At 43.9% G+C, this 19,532-nt stretch overlaps 1 protein-coding gene across 4 annotated transcripts in view; it reads left to right on the top strand.

Annotated features, from left to right (window-relative positions):
* GRK6 (G protein-coupled receptor kinase 6) overlaps positions 1-17,711 on the top strand; it is a 30,764-nt gene extending 13,053 nt beyond the window's left edge. For 2 of the 4 annotated variants that reach the window (XM_061617637.1, XM_061617635.1), the window contains exons 3-16: positions 810-922; positions 1,270-1,347; positions 2,413-2,513; positions 3,629-3,721; positions 4,294-4,357; positions 4,891-5,031; positions 6,197-6,387; positions 6,850-6,887; positions 7,028-7,117; positions 8,834-9,042; positions 10,575-10,712; positions 10,823-10,960; positions 11,192-11,326; positions 13,619-17,711. In XM_061617637.1, the coding sequence (XP_061473621.1) occupies positions 810-922; positions 1,270-1,347; positions 2,413-2,513; positions 3,629-3,721; positions 4,294-4,357; positions 4,891-5,031; positions 6,197-6,387; positions 6,850-6,887; positions 7,028-7,117; positions 8,834-9,042; positions 10,575-10,712; positions 10,823-10,960; positions 11,192-11,326; positions 13,619-13,669 (1,580 nt within the window). In that variant the 3' untranslated portion in view covers positions 13,670-17,711. Of the gene's footprint in view, positions 1-809; positions 923-1,269; positions 1,348-2,412; positions 2,514-3,628; positions 3,722-4,293; positions 4,358-4,890; positions 5,032-6,196; positions 6,388-6,849; positions 6,888-7,027; positions 7,118-8,833; positions 9,043-10,574; positions 10,713-10,822; positions 10,961-11,191; positions 11,327-12,672 lie in introns of those variants that run through there. The other 2 variants (XM_061617636.1, XM_061617638.1) reach the window with 2 other exon arrangements.
* The last annotated feature ends 1,821 nt before the right edge of the window (positions 17,712-19,532 follow it).

Below are 19,532 nucleotides of genomic sequence, written 5' to 3'. Positions count from 1 at the left end.
AAACCTCAAGCTGGCACCTAATAAGATCTCCTCTCCTGTGAAATATCCCATGCTTTGATTAAAAACAAAGCACCACCTTCCTTGGGAGCAATGAGCTGTGGTGATTCTGTCACACGAAGAAAACTGATTTTCTCATACAAAAGAAAGCTTTCTTGAAATCCTGCTAGAGATTATTATGGTAAGTGTTTCCATCCTGATGCAAAGAGAGTCTTAACATCCCATCGGATCGGTGTGGGGAACCTGTGGCCCTCCATGTGCTGTTGGACACAACTCTCACAATCCTCGAGTATTGGCTATGCTGGCTGTGGCTGATGGGAATTTGGAGACCCACAGCATGGAGGCCCACATGTTCCCTATCCTTGCCATATGAGTTACCAGATTAATTGCTTGGAGACTTATTCTATGATCTGTGATTCATCTGTGGCCATGCAGATGCCTAAACTTTTTGATAAGCAGCTGAATGACTTGACAAAAGTAGTTCTGTGTAGCCACCAGGAGAAAATGTCTGTTATTTAAGAGAGCGCTAAAAATCTTGAAGGTAAAGATATAACACAAGTATCTTGTGGCTGGAAATTAAATTAAGTGAACAGAGGCTATTTGCTCAGGAGAATAGCTTTTTAGGGCTGGAATGGATATTCCCCCCTAATCTCAGAATGCAAAAGTGGATGATTCAGACCAGCCGCAACTTGCTGGACTCATTCCAAGTTAACTCTTTCAAAAATGGATCTAGCGACTTCCTCTCTTGTATGTTCCCTGATTGTGGTATGGGGTAGTAGTCATTGACGAGTGCTTCTTTTCCCCCACCCCAGAGCGGGACTACCACAGTTTGTGTGAGAAGCAGCCCATTGGTCGTTTGCTTTTCCGGCAGTTTTGTGAAACACGGCCTGAGCTTATGCGCTGTGTCAAGTTCCTGGATACTGTGGTAAGCACAACTGTGTGAGAACCCCTTCCTGGAAGCTGTGCATGGGAGCTAATTAAATGCAAGTTTTGGAGCAAGGGAACCTGGCAAGTGGCCTCTTGCAAAGCTGAATGTATAGAGGTGGCTTTGTTCTAACCTTATTACTTTCACAGTATTTACATTCACTCATAGCAGAGATTAATGTTATGTAGTTAAATGCCTGAAATAGGTTGGGGTATTGAATTTAAAGATTCTGGGGTAGATTATGGTGGTTCTTGGTCTGTGCAATAAAATGTGGTTGATTTGCAGCCTTCCTGCATTTTTATTCTTAGAATTATTGGGTGATGCTTTCTTATCCTCATTTGATATAGGCAGAGTATGAAGTGACCCCCGATGAGAAACGAAAAGAGTGTGGGCAGCACCTGATTGAGACGTATTTGACCCCGAAGGTGAGAATCTGCAGTAGCTAAGCAAAGGTCTCGAATTCCTAGCTCTGGGTTTTTTGGCAAGGACCAGTTGCCTTCGTGAGAGCTGCCCTCACCCAGACAGTAGTTGGGTCAAGGATATGCCTGAATATTACCAACGGGAGCACACATCTGTACCTAGGCCTTGCATCAGCACCCAGTGTGATGGACGCCAGGGCCCCAGAAGGCCCACTAGGACTGACCCCAGAAATATCTTTTTATTTTAAACATTTTAAGTGCCTGGCTCCGCAAGGGCAAATGCTGAGCAGCTGCACCATCCATTCTGTCCCACCCCCCACCAGACAATTCTTCTGGGCCATCCCATTAATGTAGCAATGCTATGTCTGGGGCCACAGGTATTTGGGAGGAAAGGTGGTGGTGGGTGTTGCCACTGCCCAGTGCTTATCATTTCAGTGCCAGACACTTTGAAGGAAAAAAAAAACTGTGCCAGCATTGCTGCCTCCCCAAAGTACCATCCTAGTCCCTCTAGCAAGCCTGGTGTGATTTGTTGTTTTTCTTTTAAGAGCTGCGGCTGAAGGAAAAGCACTGATCTGGGTAACTGCAGCAGCTTCTCCATGCCACTTCTTCCTTCTGCCCACCCCTGCCACCCTGTATGCTCTTTGCGGGGCACGCCAGGGTTGTGCTTATGAAAGGCTCAGAGGCACCTTGCCCAGGACCCCCTTCAAACCTGGTGCTGTCAGTTACTTACTAATGCTTTCTCCATGGTGGTGCTCTAATGCTGGAATGCCTTCTTTCAAGAGGTGCATTTGGAGCTAACTCTCTTGACATTCCAGTGCCAAACTAAGACCCACCAGTTTACTCAGGCATTTATGAGTAGTCGGTACAGTAATGAATATGTAATAATTATGACCGGATCTACTGCTGATCTGTTCTCGGTGTTGATTATTTTACTGGTTTATTTCTTTAGTTGTATTGTTGGTTGTGTTAATAATGTTGATAACTGTGCTGGGATTTATGTGAAGGGCAGGATATAAATGTGTATTAATTAAAATCAATTATTTCCCTGTGTGACCCACTCTTTGTCCTTAGAATGTGGATCATGTGCCTGAAGTGCCCTCGGAGCTAGTAAATCTGTGTTCTGAGCGACTGGAACAGGAACCGGGTAAAGAGCTCTTTAAGGAATCTACCAAGTGAGTGGGGGGATTGGGAGGAATTTGTTTAATGATGTGCACATTTCCCAGGACAGTAGCCACTGGTTGTCTAGTAATGTCTAACTTTGCAGTTCACCTGTTGCATGTGCAATTGGATTATTTGTTACTAACAAATGTTGGAATTGGTTGCATAGATATTTATTTCCCTGCTGTAGGAGAGCCAATGGGTGCCATGTATTTTAAAGGTGGTTTATAGACTTTAATAAATATTAATATTTAAGTTGCTAGATGGATTACTTGGCTTTTGATGGAGAATGGATAAGTAGTTGTGATGCTCCAAAGCAAGAAATCTTCTTTTGACTAATATTCTATCTCACTTGGCAATGGTGTACTTTCATTAGAAGTCCAAGGGTATAGTCTCGAAGGCACATGGTGCTGCAGCCTTTGCTGAATCTAAGCAAATCTGTCTTGTCAGTGCCTAGATGGGTGATTGGCTCCCTGAAAGCCATATGTATGCCACCTTGATTTCAATGGAAGAAAGGCAGGGTATATTTCAAACTTCACTTGCTACCTTGGCAGCAAATATCAGACCAGGCTTATTTAGAAAGGGCAGTTTGGATGATTGCAGACAACATTGCAGTGGTTCTTTGTACTGATGGCAGTGGTTGTGCTTGATGCTGTTGCAATATTAAAAAGAATCTTATTAAAAGTGAGCCTTGCCTTGAGTACCCTCCCTTTGTGCTCTTCATCTTACTGCATTTGTCAGTATAATTCAGATTTCTAGTCGCAGGTCTTGCTACTACAGCTGTGCAAAAAGCTCTCGCAGCATCCTAAGTGGTGATACGTGAACAAAGAGCCTCTGATCTGGAGCCCTGTTTCTCTGGCAACCTCTGAAAAGGGAAGTAACCATCATATTCCTTCCTATTGCTCTCCAGATTGGATATGATATTGCCTGGGCTTTCTCAGTGTCTGCTGTCCTTGGCGCTCTCCTGGCCTCATTATCCAAGAGCTCTTCAAATCCCTTGAAGAGTCTCAAGCTTTAAAGCTTGATTTGTGTTCCGTCTCTTTGTCCAGAGAAGCCTCAGGCTGTGTCCTCTATTTTCTGGCATAGGAAAGCCTCAGTGTTTCTGATAGTTTCTGGTTCTTTCCCCTAGGCTCATCCATGAGTACCTTAGTGTGGCGCCATTTGCTGACTACCTTGACAGCATCTACTTCAATCGTTTCCTGCAGTGGAAATATCTGGAAAGGTAAACCACACTTTGCTATAGGCTCAATGATAAGTGTGACCCTGCCTTTCAACCTAGTAAAACCTTTTCAACCTATGCACAATGTAATGAGCAAATTTCATGCCCTTGATACTTTTGCTGTCAGGTGAGAGAGAAAATGCTGGCTGATGACCCCTGGTCACATAGTGAGAACTAGTCCTTTTCAGGATCTGTTTTGACTTGGTTTTGTTAGCTTTGAAACTTGCTTACCTATGTGGTTCTCATCCTTGCTTTATTCTGGTTCATCAGTCTTGTGTATATACTGTGGCTCGCATAAACTGCAGAACAAAGGGTTGTGTTCAGTGCTGTCCATGCATGAGCACAACAGACATCTGCTCAAGGCAACAGAACTTCACCTTCCTCTCCTTCCCTGTGCCGCCCTTCACATGCCCCTAAAATCTGCTCCAGAGGGTTAATGAAAGTCTGATCACACAATGTTGAATTCTGCCCGATAGCATTTTTGTACTCGGGATGTATGGGGGAACTGGAGAACCATTTTAACTTTTTAATAGACTACTTCCAATTCACTCTAGTTTCCTCTGTTGTGTTCTCAGGCGGCATGTGACCAAGAATACTTTCCGCCAGTACCGTGTACTAGGAAAGGGAGGCTTTGGAGAGGTATGTAGTCTGAGCAACACAGAGGAAGTAGCTCCCCTGTCTGCTTTCAGGGGTCTATAGAGTGTGGAATATTTATCTCTCCCAGAATAAGAGCCCTATATAAAGGGACTCTTGGTCACTTAAGATGCTGATATCCAGAAGTACCTATCTGACTGTTGGGTGGCATTCTGCTGACTGTTGTGCTAAGTGTTTTTTGCTCTGTGTTCACACACTACACTTCACAAGCACGAGAATATCTGGGCTACAAAAACTTGGAGGGACTCAACAGGACTGAGTTCTTAAATTATTCATTTTCAATTTGATTCTGAGTTTATCAATCTTATTCTTCTCACGGCAACATGGCTGTGAACTATTTTTTCCAATGAAAGCTGGGGCTTTCATGATATGTTGCAATAAACAATTGAATCACTAAGGTACTGCAGCATTTTTGCCTTGGAAGATATCAAAGTGAGAGTCATGATTTCAGGATCCAAAATAAGCCACAAGAGTTGCGAGCCCTATTATAATTCATTTAATTTTCTTCTTCCTGCAAGGTGTGCGCATGCCAGGTACGGGCCACTGGGAAGATGTATGCCTGCAAGAAGCTTGAGAAGAAGCGGATAAAAAAGCGGAAAGGGGAAGCCATGGCCTTGAATGAGAAGCAGATCCTGGAGAAAGTGAACAGTAGGTTTGTAGTAAGTACATAGGAGCTGCTTTACTTCTGCACAGAGGTTGAGACAGGGCTTGGCTGTGCCCTTGACTCTGACCCACCCTGGTGAAATCTTGACTAATTTCGGAGAGAACTGCAGTATGTGGAATTTTCTTAGCCATAGCAAGGAGAGGATGAGGTTGTTAGACGTCTGCCTTCTGGACCCTGAGCCCACAGCACTGCACTAACAGACGGGCATCCAGTTGTCTGGGGCCCGCTGTAGTGACAACCGACCCATCAGGATTTTACAGTGATTGGTTACTTCAGGAGGAAGATCCAGAGGATTATGGTTTTATACTTTGCAGAGCACTTCCTCTTCCCCTGTGCTTCTAAGTTTTTATACATGATTGCAAAGGTGCCAGGGCGACCTTTCCATGGTTTCATCCCATACTTCCACTGTAATATTTGAAAGCCAGGGTCATATGGCCAGGGCCAGTTGCATGGGTCTTGGCCACTCAGTTGTCTGCCTCTCTTCCAGCTAGGCAACAATCAGGTGGGAAAACACACACACGGTTAGCTTTGCCCACATACTGCTGGGCTGTCAAAACATTACTGTTGTAGTGTGGAATGAAACAATGGGAAAACCAGCTATGAAGGGGCTCCTAAGGAGTTGTGATTATACAAGAAAGCTGCACTGCTCTGGGGCCTGGTTGGATTTGTCTGTCTTACCAAAGGGAAGAAGGGGAACAAGGGAGTAGTGCTTTCTTTGGTGCAGTTTTCCCCAACCTGTGCCCCCTGCACAGACTCCCATCAGCCACTGCTATCAAAGCCAATAATTGGGAATGCAACGAATTGTAGCCCCAAACATTTGAAGGGTATTAGATTGATGAAAGCTGCTCTAGGGGCTGAAAATTGTTCTGGCAGCAGCTGTAGCTTTGCTAGCATTTAGGCCACACTTTTTGCTCTGTACTTGCAACTCACCATCATGCCTAGTCCCATCTCTAACCCTCCCTCCTCCATCCCTTTCAGCTTCTTCCCAGTACTTACCCAGCAAGCTTAATGTAAAGTTAACTCTTCCTGTACTGGATACATAAAATGCCCTGAGCATTTTTTCTATACCTGGTGCAGAATTGTGGCAGTTGCATCTGGGTGTTCTGCTCTGTGAGATTGTTCTGCTTTCCTACTGGTTGACTGGCCTGCTTGTATTGTAGGTGAGTCTGGCCTATGCATATGAAACTAAAGATGCCTTGTGCTTGGTCTTGACTCTCATGAATGGAGGGGACCTCAAGTTTCATATCTATCACATGGGAGAAGCAGGCTTTGAGGAGCCACGGGCTGTTTTCTATGCTGCTGAAATCTGCTGTGGCTTGGAAGACCTCCACCATGAGAGGATAGTGTACAGGTGAGAACAGAACATTCTCCTTGCTGTAGCTGGGGTTCACGCTGGGATTCTGTATTAACAAGGATTGGTGCACTACCTTGAGTGCTGCTACTGCATTGTAAAAGGAATTGTTCAGAAGTTAGTGAAGAAAATGTGAAGCAGGACCAGTTTCCCAGCACTCAGCACAGTTTCTCTTCTCCTTCCAACCTGAGAATCAAAAACGTATCAGACTCTCTTTTCTTCTCAGGTTAGAAGAAGTGAGGAAAACCTGTGTTGGAGAAAGTGGCTCTGCCCCAGACATTTTCCATCTATGTAGGATATGGCTATAGCTCATTTAGTCTCATGGTCATGGAGATGAGCGTTTCAAGATAGAAGGATTCTTTTGGCATCCCTGCTTGATTTTTCTGGTGCTCCTCCTATGCTAGTCTTGAAGGAGCAACCCAGTGAGGTTTGTATCTTACAGAATCTCTTGTCCTCCCTCAGGGACTTGAAGCCAGAGAATATCTTGTTGGATGACCATGGTGAGTAAATGTCTGCTCTAAACCCTCTCGCCCCAACCATGAGCGAGTAGATGTCTCTCTGGTTTTGATATCAGGCTTTGTTCTGGGTTGAGGGAAATCTGCAGACTGGACACTTGCATGACTCACTTTCCTTTGATAAGGTCACATCCGCATTTCTGACCTGGGACTCGCTGTTTATGTTCCGGAGGGACAGACGATAAAAGGTCGGGTGGGAACAGTTGGCTACATGGGTGAGTATCCAAGAAATGACCTGAGGAGTTGACTGGGGTCAGCATGGAGGCCATGAAGCACATCAACCAAGGACAAAGGGTAAAAGCAATCTCTTGTCAAAGTTTGCAGTTTAGAACAGAGGTAGGTGCCATTGTAGTGGGCTGGACAGTGAAAATTAAATCCTAAGCTTAGTTTAGTACTCTGGTAAGGTGCTAGTCTTCGAAGAAGTATCTGTTAAATCTTTGACTGTTACTCAAACTGCATTTGTCTTCATCCCTGTGTTGTCCACTTTGCTACTTCTGCTTTGACAGTATCTTATTTGATCCCAAACTTTCCCCCTCTTGTGTTCAGATTCCAAGTTCTGTCTGCATTTTTTAAATTTATAACCACAAACACAGACAAAAAGGAAAAAAACACAAATTGTTGATACTTCAACAGCTTTGTCTGTTTTGTAAGGAATTAGATGGAGGTGAATGAATTGCTCTTAAAAAGGTAAAGGTGTCCCCACACTTGTAGTGCAAGTCGTTTCCAACTCTTAGGGTGACGTCTTGCGACGTTTACTAGGCAGACCATATATATGGGGTGGGTTTGCCAGTTCCTTCCCCGGCCTTTCTTTACCCCCCAGCGTATGCCGTGTACTCATTTTACCAACCACGGATGGATGGAAGGCTGAGTGGACCTCGGCCCCTTTTACTGGAGATTCGACTTCCTCCTTTCATTGGAATCGAACTCCGGCCATGAGCAGAGCTTCGGCTGCGTTACTACTGCTTACCACTCTGGGCTCTTGAGTGCCCGTAAAACAAATTCCTAATGTTTCTACAAAGCTGTAACTTGGTATGCTCTTGCACTAGTATTTTTCTTGTGCCCAAAGAGAAACCATTTCACTTACTACTTTGGATTGCAGTTTAGATACAAGATGGCACAAGAATGTGGCACTCCATTCCTAAAACATCATAGGGTCAAAACAAGGATACATTGAATTAGTTAGAATTGGCAAAGCAAGTTGAGTTCAACTTTGCTGTTGACCTGTGGTGCCATATTCTTTGCAAATGCTATCTAGGTACTCTGAGCCAAAAACCTGATTGAGATTAGAATAAAATATTCAGATGATGCCAGTTAGCCTTCATTGACTTAATTTTGAGAGATGTTCTATAAACATGGGCTCTTCTTGTACTGTGTGGCTGGAGGGGAAGGAACAGTGGTATTTGAGACATTGATGGGCAACTTGTAAGGGTAAGGACTGGAGTACATGATCACACAGGTATGCAGGGTGAGATGACTCCTATTTGTGACCCATCTCTGAACCCAAGCTGGGAGAAGGTGTTAGCCATTCTCTTTCCTGCCTGCTGCTGCTGCTTAAGGCAGTTGCAAGTACCCCACTTTATACTGCCACCACATTATGAGATCTGGAATCCCATTTGGTAATATAAGCATAATTCTGACCTTAGGAGGTTGAGTTCATTGGTCATAGGAAGCTGCCCCATACAGAGTTAGAACATTGGTCCACCTAGCTCAGTATTATCTGCGTTGAGAAGCAGTGACTGTCCAGGGCTTCAGACAAGAAGCTCTGTTTTTTCTCAGCTCTGCTTGGAGATACCAGGAATTGTACCTGGGACCTTTTGTGTGGAAAGCATGTGGTCCTTCACTGAGCTACCAACCAACCTCCCCTTAATACCCAATTTCATGTGTGTTAAAGAATATCCACAGCACTGTTCAAATGGTTCTTACTTTTGCAGCTCCTGAAGTGGTGAAGAATGAGCGGTACACATTCAGCCCTGATTGGTGGGCCTTAGGATGCCTACTTTATGAGATGATTGAGGGCCAGTCTCCATTTCAGCAACGCAGGAAGAAGATTAAGCGTGAAGAGGTGGAACGCCTTGTGAAGGATGTGCAGGAAGAGTACTCTGAGAAGTTCTCCTCTGCTTCGCGCTCTCTCTGTTCCATGGTACACATGTTGTCTCATCCTTAAGCCAGTTGCACTCCTTTCACCATTGCTAAACGATGGCTGCCCACTTCTGAGTGGGCTCTGGGTGCCTTGAAAAGAAAGTTGCACCTTGCTTATTGGAAATTAATTTGGGAGAAGCCGTGCAGTACACCATAACACTGGCTATGCTGCTAGACCTCATTTTGTGTGCAGGACCTCTCCAGAGCCAGGTACAGCCAGTTAATCAAGGCAGTGTACATTTGCTATACAAATTAAATTGTAAAAAGAGTTCTCTTCAGTGCAGCTGTAGCTTGGTAACAGTTCAGTATAAGATTCATAAAACTTCAGCTCATGATCTGCACTCACTGGCTATCCATCCTTCTTCAATCTGACTCCCGGAACATCTGTATTTGCAATAAGACTAGGGTGTGGTGCAATATGGCCTAGCTGCTGCAATTGTTTCATGATCTTCAGTGTGCCTGGCTTATCTACCTGGCATCAAGCAGTTAAATACTTTATGTCCCATACTCCTTGTCCTATCCTGTTCACTCTTTCTCTCAATTTGCTAATTAGAGTCAAAGCAATTCAGTAAAACCTCAGGAACAACCAGTGCAGGTTATACAGGAAGTTGTGGCATGTCAGTTAACCAGTAAATACACAACAATAGTTTCAAGAATTCCTTACCCTAACCTTTGAGTGAAGGTAGAGAGATTGTAGAAAAATAAGGTTGGGGTGAAATCATGTGATTGCTCTGTGTCCTAGTCCCATTTATAGCTCCTGTTGCATACATAATATCAAACTTTGGGAAGAATTAGCAGGCCTCATTTGCCTCTTTCCTTCCCTCCCCCTCTTAGTTGAATCTTTCTGCAGTATTTGAAGATTGCTAGCCCTTGCTAGAAATTTGGATATCCCTCATTATGCAGAATGATGTTTGCTATAATCAACACTTCTTGTGATCTATCCAGGATACCTTAGTATGTAGCTATTTCACCAGATTCTTTCCCTTAAGTGGCCGTCTTTTGTCCCTGAATTTGTAAGATACTTGCATTCTGTATTGTAACTACAGTGGATTTAGTCTGAAATCCATTGGAATTCTGATTGGCCAATGAAGGGCAGGGTATATATTTCAGAAATAAAGCAACCAGGTTCCTTCCTGCTGTTAACAGCCTTTGAAGAGGGCTGAGAAACCTGAGCAAATAAGAGCATATATATAAATCCTCCTAGATGGTTTTAAAAATTCTTTGTATGCTGTTTTTACTTTAGAGTTGGCAGGTAAGGTGATTTGGAAGGGCATAGCATATCCTGGAGCTAATATCTTACCAGCTTTTAGTTGGAATCAGTAACTTAAATTGCGTTTTGAGTTCAGTTAAAACAAATAAACCTATAAATAATGGTTCAAGTTCTGTTCCACAGTATTGTTCAAAAATAACATTTGAAGCAGTGTTCAGCGTAGGTTTTGTTTCATTGTCCTGGAGGCCAAGCTGTTGCTCTTGGTAGCTGAAGCCTTCTGGTAATACAGAGGCTTTCCTATGATATACTGTACTGTGTTCTAGCTCCTGTGCAAAGACCCACTGGAACGGCTGGGATGTGGAGGTGCTGGTGCTCAGGAGGTGAAAGAGCACCCCCTGTTTAAACACTTGAATTTCAAGCGCTTGGAAGCAGGGATACTTGACCCACCGTTCAAACCTGATGTGAGTTCAGCATGCACATATGGCCTTGTAACAGAGTCTTACTCTCTTGCGATCTGCTCAGAGCAGGAGAATAAGCCCCTTCATAGTGTTCTTTTCTGCATTTTTTGTAGCCCCAAGCTATTTATTGCAAGGATGTCTTGGACATTGAACAGTTCTCCACGGTCAAGGGGGTAGAGCTGGAGCCCACAGACCATGACTTCTACCATAAGTTTGCAACTGGAAGTGTCCCGATTCCCTGGCAAAATGAGGTAGGTGCTGTTCTTCTCTCCCGGGGATTATGCTTCTGAAGGGAAAACATATACTGAGTCATCTGTTGTTGCTGAGGTTGGGGTGCAAAGCTGTTCTATAACTGACTGGCTGAAGTATTATATAAGCAGCTACTTTGACTAAAGTGTTACGGAGACACCCTGTCAAGGGGGGACCCTGAGCAGGGAAAGCCCATCATGAGCTCTGCATCTTTTTTTTGTATCTTCCCCTAGATGATAGACACAGACTGTTTCAAGGAACTCAATGTTTTTGGTTCAGATGGAGCCATACCTCCTGATCTGGACTGGAAGGGGCAGCAACCCACCCAGCCCAAAAAGGGCCTACTCCAGCGTCTCTTCAGCAGACAGGTAAATTGCCTTAGATGTGGGGAGCAGGGTTGTTGTAACACAGGGATCTGAACCTTCCACAGTTGCTTTGGAATGTTCCCTTGCCTTTCTTTGCGCTGCACAAGGCTGGCCCACTCATGCAAAATGAAACAATTGCTTCAGGGGGCAGCAAATAATCGCCTCCCAGGCCCCCACTCACTTGCTTCATTCATCCCTCCTCTTCTCTCTCCCCCCCCCCAAACTCTGACTCTTAGGAAAGGAAGGGAGTGAGATGCTCTAAGGAGAGTGATCAGGGAGAGTGCCTGTTCCATTGCCACTTTCCTGGGGTGGCTAGAAATTCTCTTTTCAAATTATTTAAAAGTTTAAAAGCAGCTGTAGTACAGGCACTCTCCTGGGCCCCTTTCTCTTCCTGCGACTGCGGCAGAGAGGAGACAGAGGCATGCTGCCGCTGCATTAGCAATAGCAAAACATTAAAAGTACGTGAAAGGGAGAAGAGGAAGAGGAGGTGTGAAGGTGGGAGAGAAGGGGGTGGTGGCTTTCCCTCAGTGGCACCATGTCTCATGCTGGCCCTAGCACCACACCTCTGTCCATAGCCATGTGCTTCAGCCCCATGAACGTGTCCTCTGCTTTAGTGGCTCTGGAGCTCAGCGAGTTCAGCTGACTTAACGTAAACTCCATAAATGCTCTAGATGTGACTACTCAATATCAGAGCAATGTTCTCTCAGGTTAATCGGGAGGTCATCTTGGGGTTTGATACCCAAGAGGCCCTGGGGTTTGTATGTGTGATACCTGGTGCTGATTTGTGTGTGGCTGGCAGCAGCATCTAGTCATTCTGGGCTCTGGACAGCCTTGCTCTTTCTGCTTCTACTAGCCTTGTGGCTCTGAATAAATCAGGGGAAAGCAGTATAGTGCCCCACGTGTCCAAATCCCTCTTGTCACGATCAGCCCAGACTGGCTGTTTCCCATTTGGAAAGTTCTAAGACAGCAGGAGGAGAGAAACAAGGCACGCTTGAGGACATTTCGTTTGTTGCTCTTGGAAACTAGCGCCTTTTCCCCTCATGTTTCCATTACTTAGAAATGTAGCCCCTTGTGCAGTACGTCTGCTTGCAGTGTTGTTTTTTTTAGTCAAGAAGTATTCACTCCCAGTGCCAGGGATCTGGCCCTCTCTCACAATGTTGTGTGACTGAGAGTCCATTTGAATGGGCCTCTCCCCTCCATGTGGGGAGTGTCTCTCACCTTGGCACTTCCTCTGGGACTTGCTCTGGTGGTTCTATTTAGTGGTAGCTATCTCCGTACCCAGGAGAGGCCTTAGGAGAAGGCATGGCTATCTCTGGCTGGGGCTCTCACAGCATGTTTTCTCTTTCCAGAGGTGAGCAACCTCTACTCTGCTGTTCTGCGCAGGAAAAATGACTACCTGGTGCCCCAAACTCCCCTGTGGACAGAACAAGACATGGGGATGAGGAGTCTACCTCTTCAGTGCCTTCCTTTCCCTCCCTCTCCCTCCCTTCCTCCAAGATTTGCTGCTTGTGTGCATTAATAGCTCTTCAAGCCACTAAGCCTGCTTCCTGCAAAGCATCATGTATGTCTTGCTCTGTTCTCTTGGCATGGAGGCAGTAGGATTTTTTTTAACATCCCATTTCTCCAGCTACCATGCCTCCTTTATGTGACCCTGCTATTAAAAATTGAAGCTTTTCTTTTTCTCTTCCTCATGTACCCCAAACCCTTGTGTATTTTCTGAGAGCTTGCCGATGTTCTGGACACATCCCACTTTCTACAGTTACGCCCTACTCCTATATTTTTGTAGTTCTTCCATTTGGATTAATGATTCATATTTCCATGTGTATCTATCTCCAGCTTCATTTACTGGGCCTATATGAGACCCTGCCATTGTCCTAAGCTTGCCAGTGTTGAATAATTTTCAGCTCCTAATTCTGTACTTAGCCACTAATGGCCATTAGATTCTTCACAGTCCATAAATATGTATTCAAAGGGTGTGGAAGATGCACAGCCTGGCTGTGAATAAGAGTGTGGTTGGAGATCCAGCATGATTCATTCTCTCTCTCTAGTCCTCTAGGTTGGCTGCCAGAGGGCACTATTTGGGAGCAGCCCGACTAGCAGGGTTGTTTTTGGTGTTGGGCCCAAAAGTTCCTTTCTAGGCAATGGTATCTTTTTCTGTGGGGACTGGGTATAAAATCCTGTGGCATGTCTGCGTGTTGAAATAATAACTGTACTTACTCTGTGCTTGCTGTGTGCTCTCCCTTTTTCCCTTGCTCCCCCCCTTCCCTCCTCCTGCCTCCTCCCTTCATTCTCCAGGACTGTTGTGGGAACTGCAGTGAGAGTGAAGAGGAACCCACACGCCTATAGGTCTAGTCATCCTATTACTTTGATGGGCCTGGCCAAGCAGCAAGCTGACTCGACAACAGAGATGGTACTGGCCTAGCACTGGCTTGGCTTACAGTCTAGCACATGCCAGCTGTATGAGTGCGGGCTCAGCGTTTTAGGATGGCAGCAGATTCCCACCTACAGAGGAAGTGCTCCAGGACAGGAGAGAATAGACGCCTCTGCGAAGGTCTTCAGTGTACTGCCGAGGGATCATCCTGCCACACCTCTTCCATAGCAGAGAGATGATGGCAGGAGCTAGTGAAACATTCCAGGGCTGGCCCTGGCCTTTGGCCTCCCATCTGTTCACCTGCTGGAGTTTGTTTTATATATTTATATTGATATATCTATGAATGTATGTATATAGCACATGTACATTTTTAATGGTTGGGGATGGAGGTCCTTCTGCATTTCTCTCCTCTTTCTCCCCTACCCCACCATCTTTGCTTCACCCTGGGGGACACTGTTCACCAGTAACTAATAGGAAACAAGTAAGCAGCTCTGCTCCCCAAACAGTGGATCCTGGCCCTTTTCAGGTTGTTCAAGTACCTTTCCCAGCACCCTGTGGAATATCCATCCATTCTGCTGGTGGATGTGGATGGTAGAAGCTGAGGTATGGCAGCTGCAACGCAAGAGCTGCCTACACTGTCATATCTAGTCCACAGGGACACAATTGGTATAACCTCTGTGTGCTTTCGTGCCTCTTTCCCCAGCCCCCAATTTGCAGTTGACTTGCTGAGTTACCATAATGCACCATGAGAGTTACCAAGATTTTAAAGCTTGTAGACATGTCAAGGCAACACCCACAGGTTTTTATGGGATGACAAGCTGTGGGCTTTATTTCTAGGACATGGCTTCATTGGAGGAAGGAAGTTTTAGAACACTAGAGTAGCATTACTGCTTGTGGTAGCATGCTGATTTCTAGCTTTAATTTCTTCTGTGAAATTCCAGTAGGGCTGGTATGAACAGATAAGAAGGAAAAGTGGAGAGGGCCTGTCATTTCCTGGGAGCTTTGTTAGGACTGAGTTTGTATTTTTATTTCATTTTCTTCCCCATACCATTATGCCCTCTTTTTCTTGATTCTGTTTGCCCCAGTAATTTTTCTAAAAGGTTCACCTGCCAACTATGCCAGTGTGGGAAAATGCACATATTAGAACCAGCATCAAGCCTACAGCATCCTTTTCAAAGGGTTAAACTAGTGAGAGATCTCTGATAAAATCTCCCAGTGTTTTCATTTTTTATTGTAAAGCAGGTCTCTGAATTTGGAGCAGCAACGTTGGAAGTGTAGGTTGAGCCCTTTTGTATTGTACCGCAATCAAATCTCACCCTCAAACTGCCATTAGCCTTACTGTGGGGGAAAATGCCCCATGGGGCAAATCACAACTCTGTGCAGGCAATGCGTAGCTCTTTTGGTAAAGAGCTCAGAAAATGGGAGATTCAAGTGCAGATGTCTTGTCTGGTGTAGCTAGCCTGAAAGTCCTGCACATCTTTCCCCATAGGAATCTCTTCTACTGTCTTCCGTGACTGAGAGCCCAGGGCCCACACAGAGCTGCTCCTTGTGCCTTTATGAAGCTTTGTTGAGTAGGCCTGTTTACTGTCTGGACTACAGTTTTCCAATCTTAATCATTTCCCTTATTCTATATCTAGTGTGCACTGCATCATTCTTCCAGCAGTTATTTCTAACCTCAAGTGTGTGTACGTATAGCCTGCCTTGCTGCAGGGCAGTTAATCTCATTCCTCAGCCCATCTATGGTATCTTATGCTAGTATTACACTGTTCTTGATAACATTGGAACTATTTTGAATTCACTTGTTAATTGTATGTCCTGACAACTCGTTGCTGTGGTATAGAAGTGAACACATCACTGGGTGCTGAGCGGTTTCAAGCTGATGCTCCTGAATACGGAGCATCAATTGACTTGTCCCTGAATTAGAAAAGAGCAGATTCTCTTCATTGCTTTGTATGTGCAAATTGAACTTGTGTTTGCTGCCTTCTTTGTCTGCGCTATGCATTCTCATGTGCCTCTTGCAGCCTGTCATTCAACGTCTGCTTCACAAGTCAGTGTACCTTTCTTAAACCTTTCCTTAGAAATTCAAGTTAAACATGACAGGCTATTTGCAGGCTCAGTGTTTGTGTCCTGTCCCTCTCCCCCCCCCCCAATAATCTTTTAACTCTGTTCTTCTTCTTTCAAAGACTTAAAAAAAATTGGCCATCTAAAACTGAACATTTGGCTGAGAATATAATGAATTAAAGCAACTTGATCCCAAATAATACCTTAGAGCTGATTCACACTTGAAGCTTCAATTTGCAAGACAGAGTTTAAAACTGGAAAATGGGCTGCAGCTATAAATAGAACATGGACAAGTTTCACTGCAATAAATAATATGGAGGCAGGTAGCTGTTCAGTGTGTTACTTCAAGGAATCCATGCTTATAAGACTTCTGTGTGCTATTCACAGTTGACAGCGAGTGATATCTGCAGTTCTGCCATTTAAACTTAAGACCTTTTTCTGATTTTTTAAAGTGTGATATCCCTAAGATTTGTTATATGTACGCATTGCAAAATACCAGTGGAAAGGAAAGTTTCCCTTAAGTGTATTATTTGATTTAATAAAATCCACCACTTAGTGCCAGTAGGAAATGCCATCTTTAATATTTTATATTTCATCAAATTTAGAATATGTCCTCTGAACAGAAAAACTTTATTTATTTATTTATTATTTTATTTATACCCCGCCCTTCCTTCCAGCAGGAGCCCAGGGCAACAAACAGAAACACTAAAAACACTTTAAAACATCATAAAAAGACCGTAAAATATATTAAAACAACACAATGTTAAAAACATTTTAAAAACTTTTAAAAAATGCAACTTTGATGGGTTTTTTAAAGTCCATGTTCCATCAGTCTTCTAAAAGATGTATGTAAGTGCAGTTTATAAAGTCTTGCCCTCAGTGGCAAATTTTGTGTTCTGGCTTTTGAATACAAGCAGTGGGGGGGGGAATAAAGTTCTACATATCAAGTTTCTTTTTTATCAAATCTGGAACAGGGACTTAGTTGCCTCTGTGACCTGTGTGGCGGTAGGTCCTTTAGGAACATAGGGAGTTGCCTTCCATCAGGTCATAATATTGTCCAATATTGTCTACTCTGATTGGTAGTGACTTTCCATGGTCTCAGGCAGAGATCTTTTCTATCACCTGCTTATCCAGTTGTTTTAACTAGAGCTGCCAGGAAGGGAACCTGGGACTTTTTGCATACCAGTTATCTACCATACCATGTTGGCAGCCTCTCTAATGAATTAGGAACCAAATTTTTGTCTGTATTTAAAAGTTTACTTGATTAGCAGCACAGTCCTAACCATGTCTACTCAGAAGTAAGTCCTACTTAACTCAATGGGGCTTGCTTCCCAGTAAGTGGGGTTAGGATTGCAGCCTGAATCAAGGTTAGAGCCATAGTTTTACTGTTTAAGAGCTGAGTGGTCCTCCCACTTTATGCTCTCATTGGATCCGGCTTGTCAAAACTATGGATGGAGCAATATGCTTCTAAGGTCAGGAGCAGTTGGGCTCCGTTCTGTGATCAGTTCAGATTTTTCTTTTGTGCCTGCCAAAACCATAATCTTGACTTCTTGACCTGGGTCTCTTCTCTGTTCATCCTGCCTCTTGAGGATATGTTCCTGTCTTGACTATTCCCTATCCCCTTCTTTCACTTTTAAATAGTTTGTACCTCTGCTTGATTCTCTCCTATCCTGTCCTGTGTTGCTCTCTGTTAGCACTTCTGTGAAGCTCTCTACTCTCTAGCGTCTCCAGTCTAACTCCTGTGTGCTTTGTCTCTGCTTAGCAGCAGTGAACATATGTATGAAAGATATAAAATGGTGATGATATGAGATATATATGATGTAGATATACCCACTAATTTTTTTGGAAAATGGGACATGCTACTGTCTTACTTCCACTGCCTAGGCAAGAGTGTTTCCGAAACTGTTTTTTCTTTCCTCTCCCCTCCCCCCCACAAAGTGGAAATCCAGGAATAAAAGGACCTCCTTCAAAATTACTGTTGTGTGCCCCATTTGTAACTACAATAACAGTCACAAATATTTGTGAATATATCTCAACTTGTACTTTTTGGACTTTCATCCCTGTCCTAAATTCCATGGAAGTGTAAATATATTAATGTCATACTATTTGTTGGAGAAATACACACACACACCCCATCTTCTAGTGCATACAACATCTTACTGAGATGCAGTTGTATCAGGGTCCTGATTTCTTTTCTACATCTTTAAGATACAGCTTCACATACGGTGTATGTATGGGAAATGCATGAGAGTTCAACTGCTGTACTACGTGTGACTACACATTTTCGAAGCTGTAGAATCAACAGTGTAGACAAAAGCACAGAGTATGCATAACCTTGCTGGAACCTGCAACACACATTGAAGCGGCTTTACACAGTGCTGACATTTCAGTGCAAATTGGTGTCTGCACTCCCCCCTAAATTATTTACCCACCAGCGCTTCATTAACCCTGGTCCTCTTCTGCAAACACACTATCCTATTTCCTATGTGGGTGGATGGATGGAAGTAGTTTTGCTATTGGCAGGATCCGGGGAAGGAAAGTCTTAGTGTGTGTGGAGGAATAACCTGTTGCCACCTTTCCCTTATCTCTTAAACAAGAGATGTGCTGGAGTAGGGACACTACACACTATTCAGAGAAGTGGGAAGTCCTGAAATGATGAGATATTATTGTGAGGGAATAACCCTAGTAAATATATACTTTCCCTCTTTTTAAGGAACGGTACGGAGAAAGATACAAAAAGTGTCAAATTATTATTAAACAGGGCTTAATCTCTATTTTTCTGAACTGCAAAACGTCTTAAAATTCAAGAAATAGTATGGATAGGAGGGGGCACCCCTATTAATTTAACTTATTGCTGATGTTTTAGGAAGCACTTAAATCAGACTTCTGATCTCAGATCAACATAAAATGGTTAAACAGTAAAAATATAAAAAGGTATATATTGAAACAGACTAAATATAAAACCAAAATGAAGGTTTAAAAAGAGTATTGCCATTCATTGCTAGAACTCAAAGACCTTCCTTGAAAATAATGTATTGGCTGAACTCTGGAGACTTGAATGGTCAATGAGGCAGGAGTAGTTCCTCCTTCGTGCATGTGTAAGAACAGGCACTCCAGCTATCATCGTAGCAGACGCTTTGGGATTTTTAGTTAAAGCCAACAGTTTGAATTGAGTCTGAAGATAAAACCAGGGCAGATATTTTAGGATATATGCACTATTTTGACTGCTGAGAACATCCATCAGGAACCTTACAGCCACTTTTTGCTCTAGTGAAAACTTTTTAAAGGCAGCCCTATGTAGAAGATATTGCAGTAGTCTAATCCAGAGGTTACTATGGCATGCATCCTGGCGGCTAGATCCTTGTTCTCTAGAAAAGGTCAGGGGGACTGGGTGTAGCTGGGAAAAAGCGCTCTTGGCTGCAACTGCCCAGTTTGTACCAATAACAAAGGACTGCAGACAACAAACTTGTTCTTGGCAGTGTGAGCTGACCTGGAATAAGGTAAACATCTAATGCCAGATCAGCTTGACAGCTCTCTACCCACAACCAATCTTTATTTGAACTTAACTTTGGTTTGTTTGCCCTCCATCAGGGAAGTTGGTAGCTCTGGCCACACAACCCTGAGCTGTGTGTGTGTGTCTGCTGATTGATTGACTGTGTATATGTGTGTTCAGTGCCTTGAGTTGTGGCACCAGATGGCAGCTGATGAGCCCCCTTGTGTATACACACATACACATGCACTTGTATGCATACCTGGTGGCTTATGTTTTTGCATGGG

This window comes from Rhineura floridana, chromosome 3 (assembly GCF_030035675.1).
Source record: "Rhineura floridana isolate rRhiFlo1 chromosome 3, rRhiFlo1.hap2, whole genome shotgun sequence".
Lineage (NCBI taxonomy): Eukaryota > Metazoa > Chordata > Lepidosauria > Squamata > Rhineuridae > Rhineura > Rhineura floridana.
Note: the sequence above shows the minus strand (reverse complement) of the source record. Positions and strands in the feature narration are given on the sequence as shown.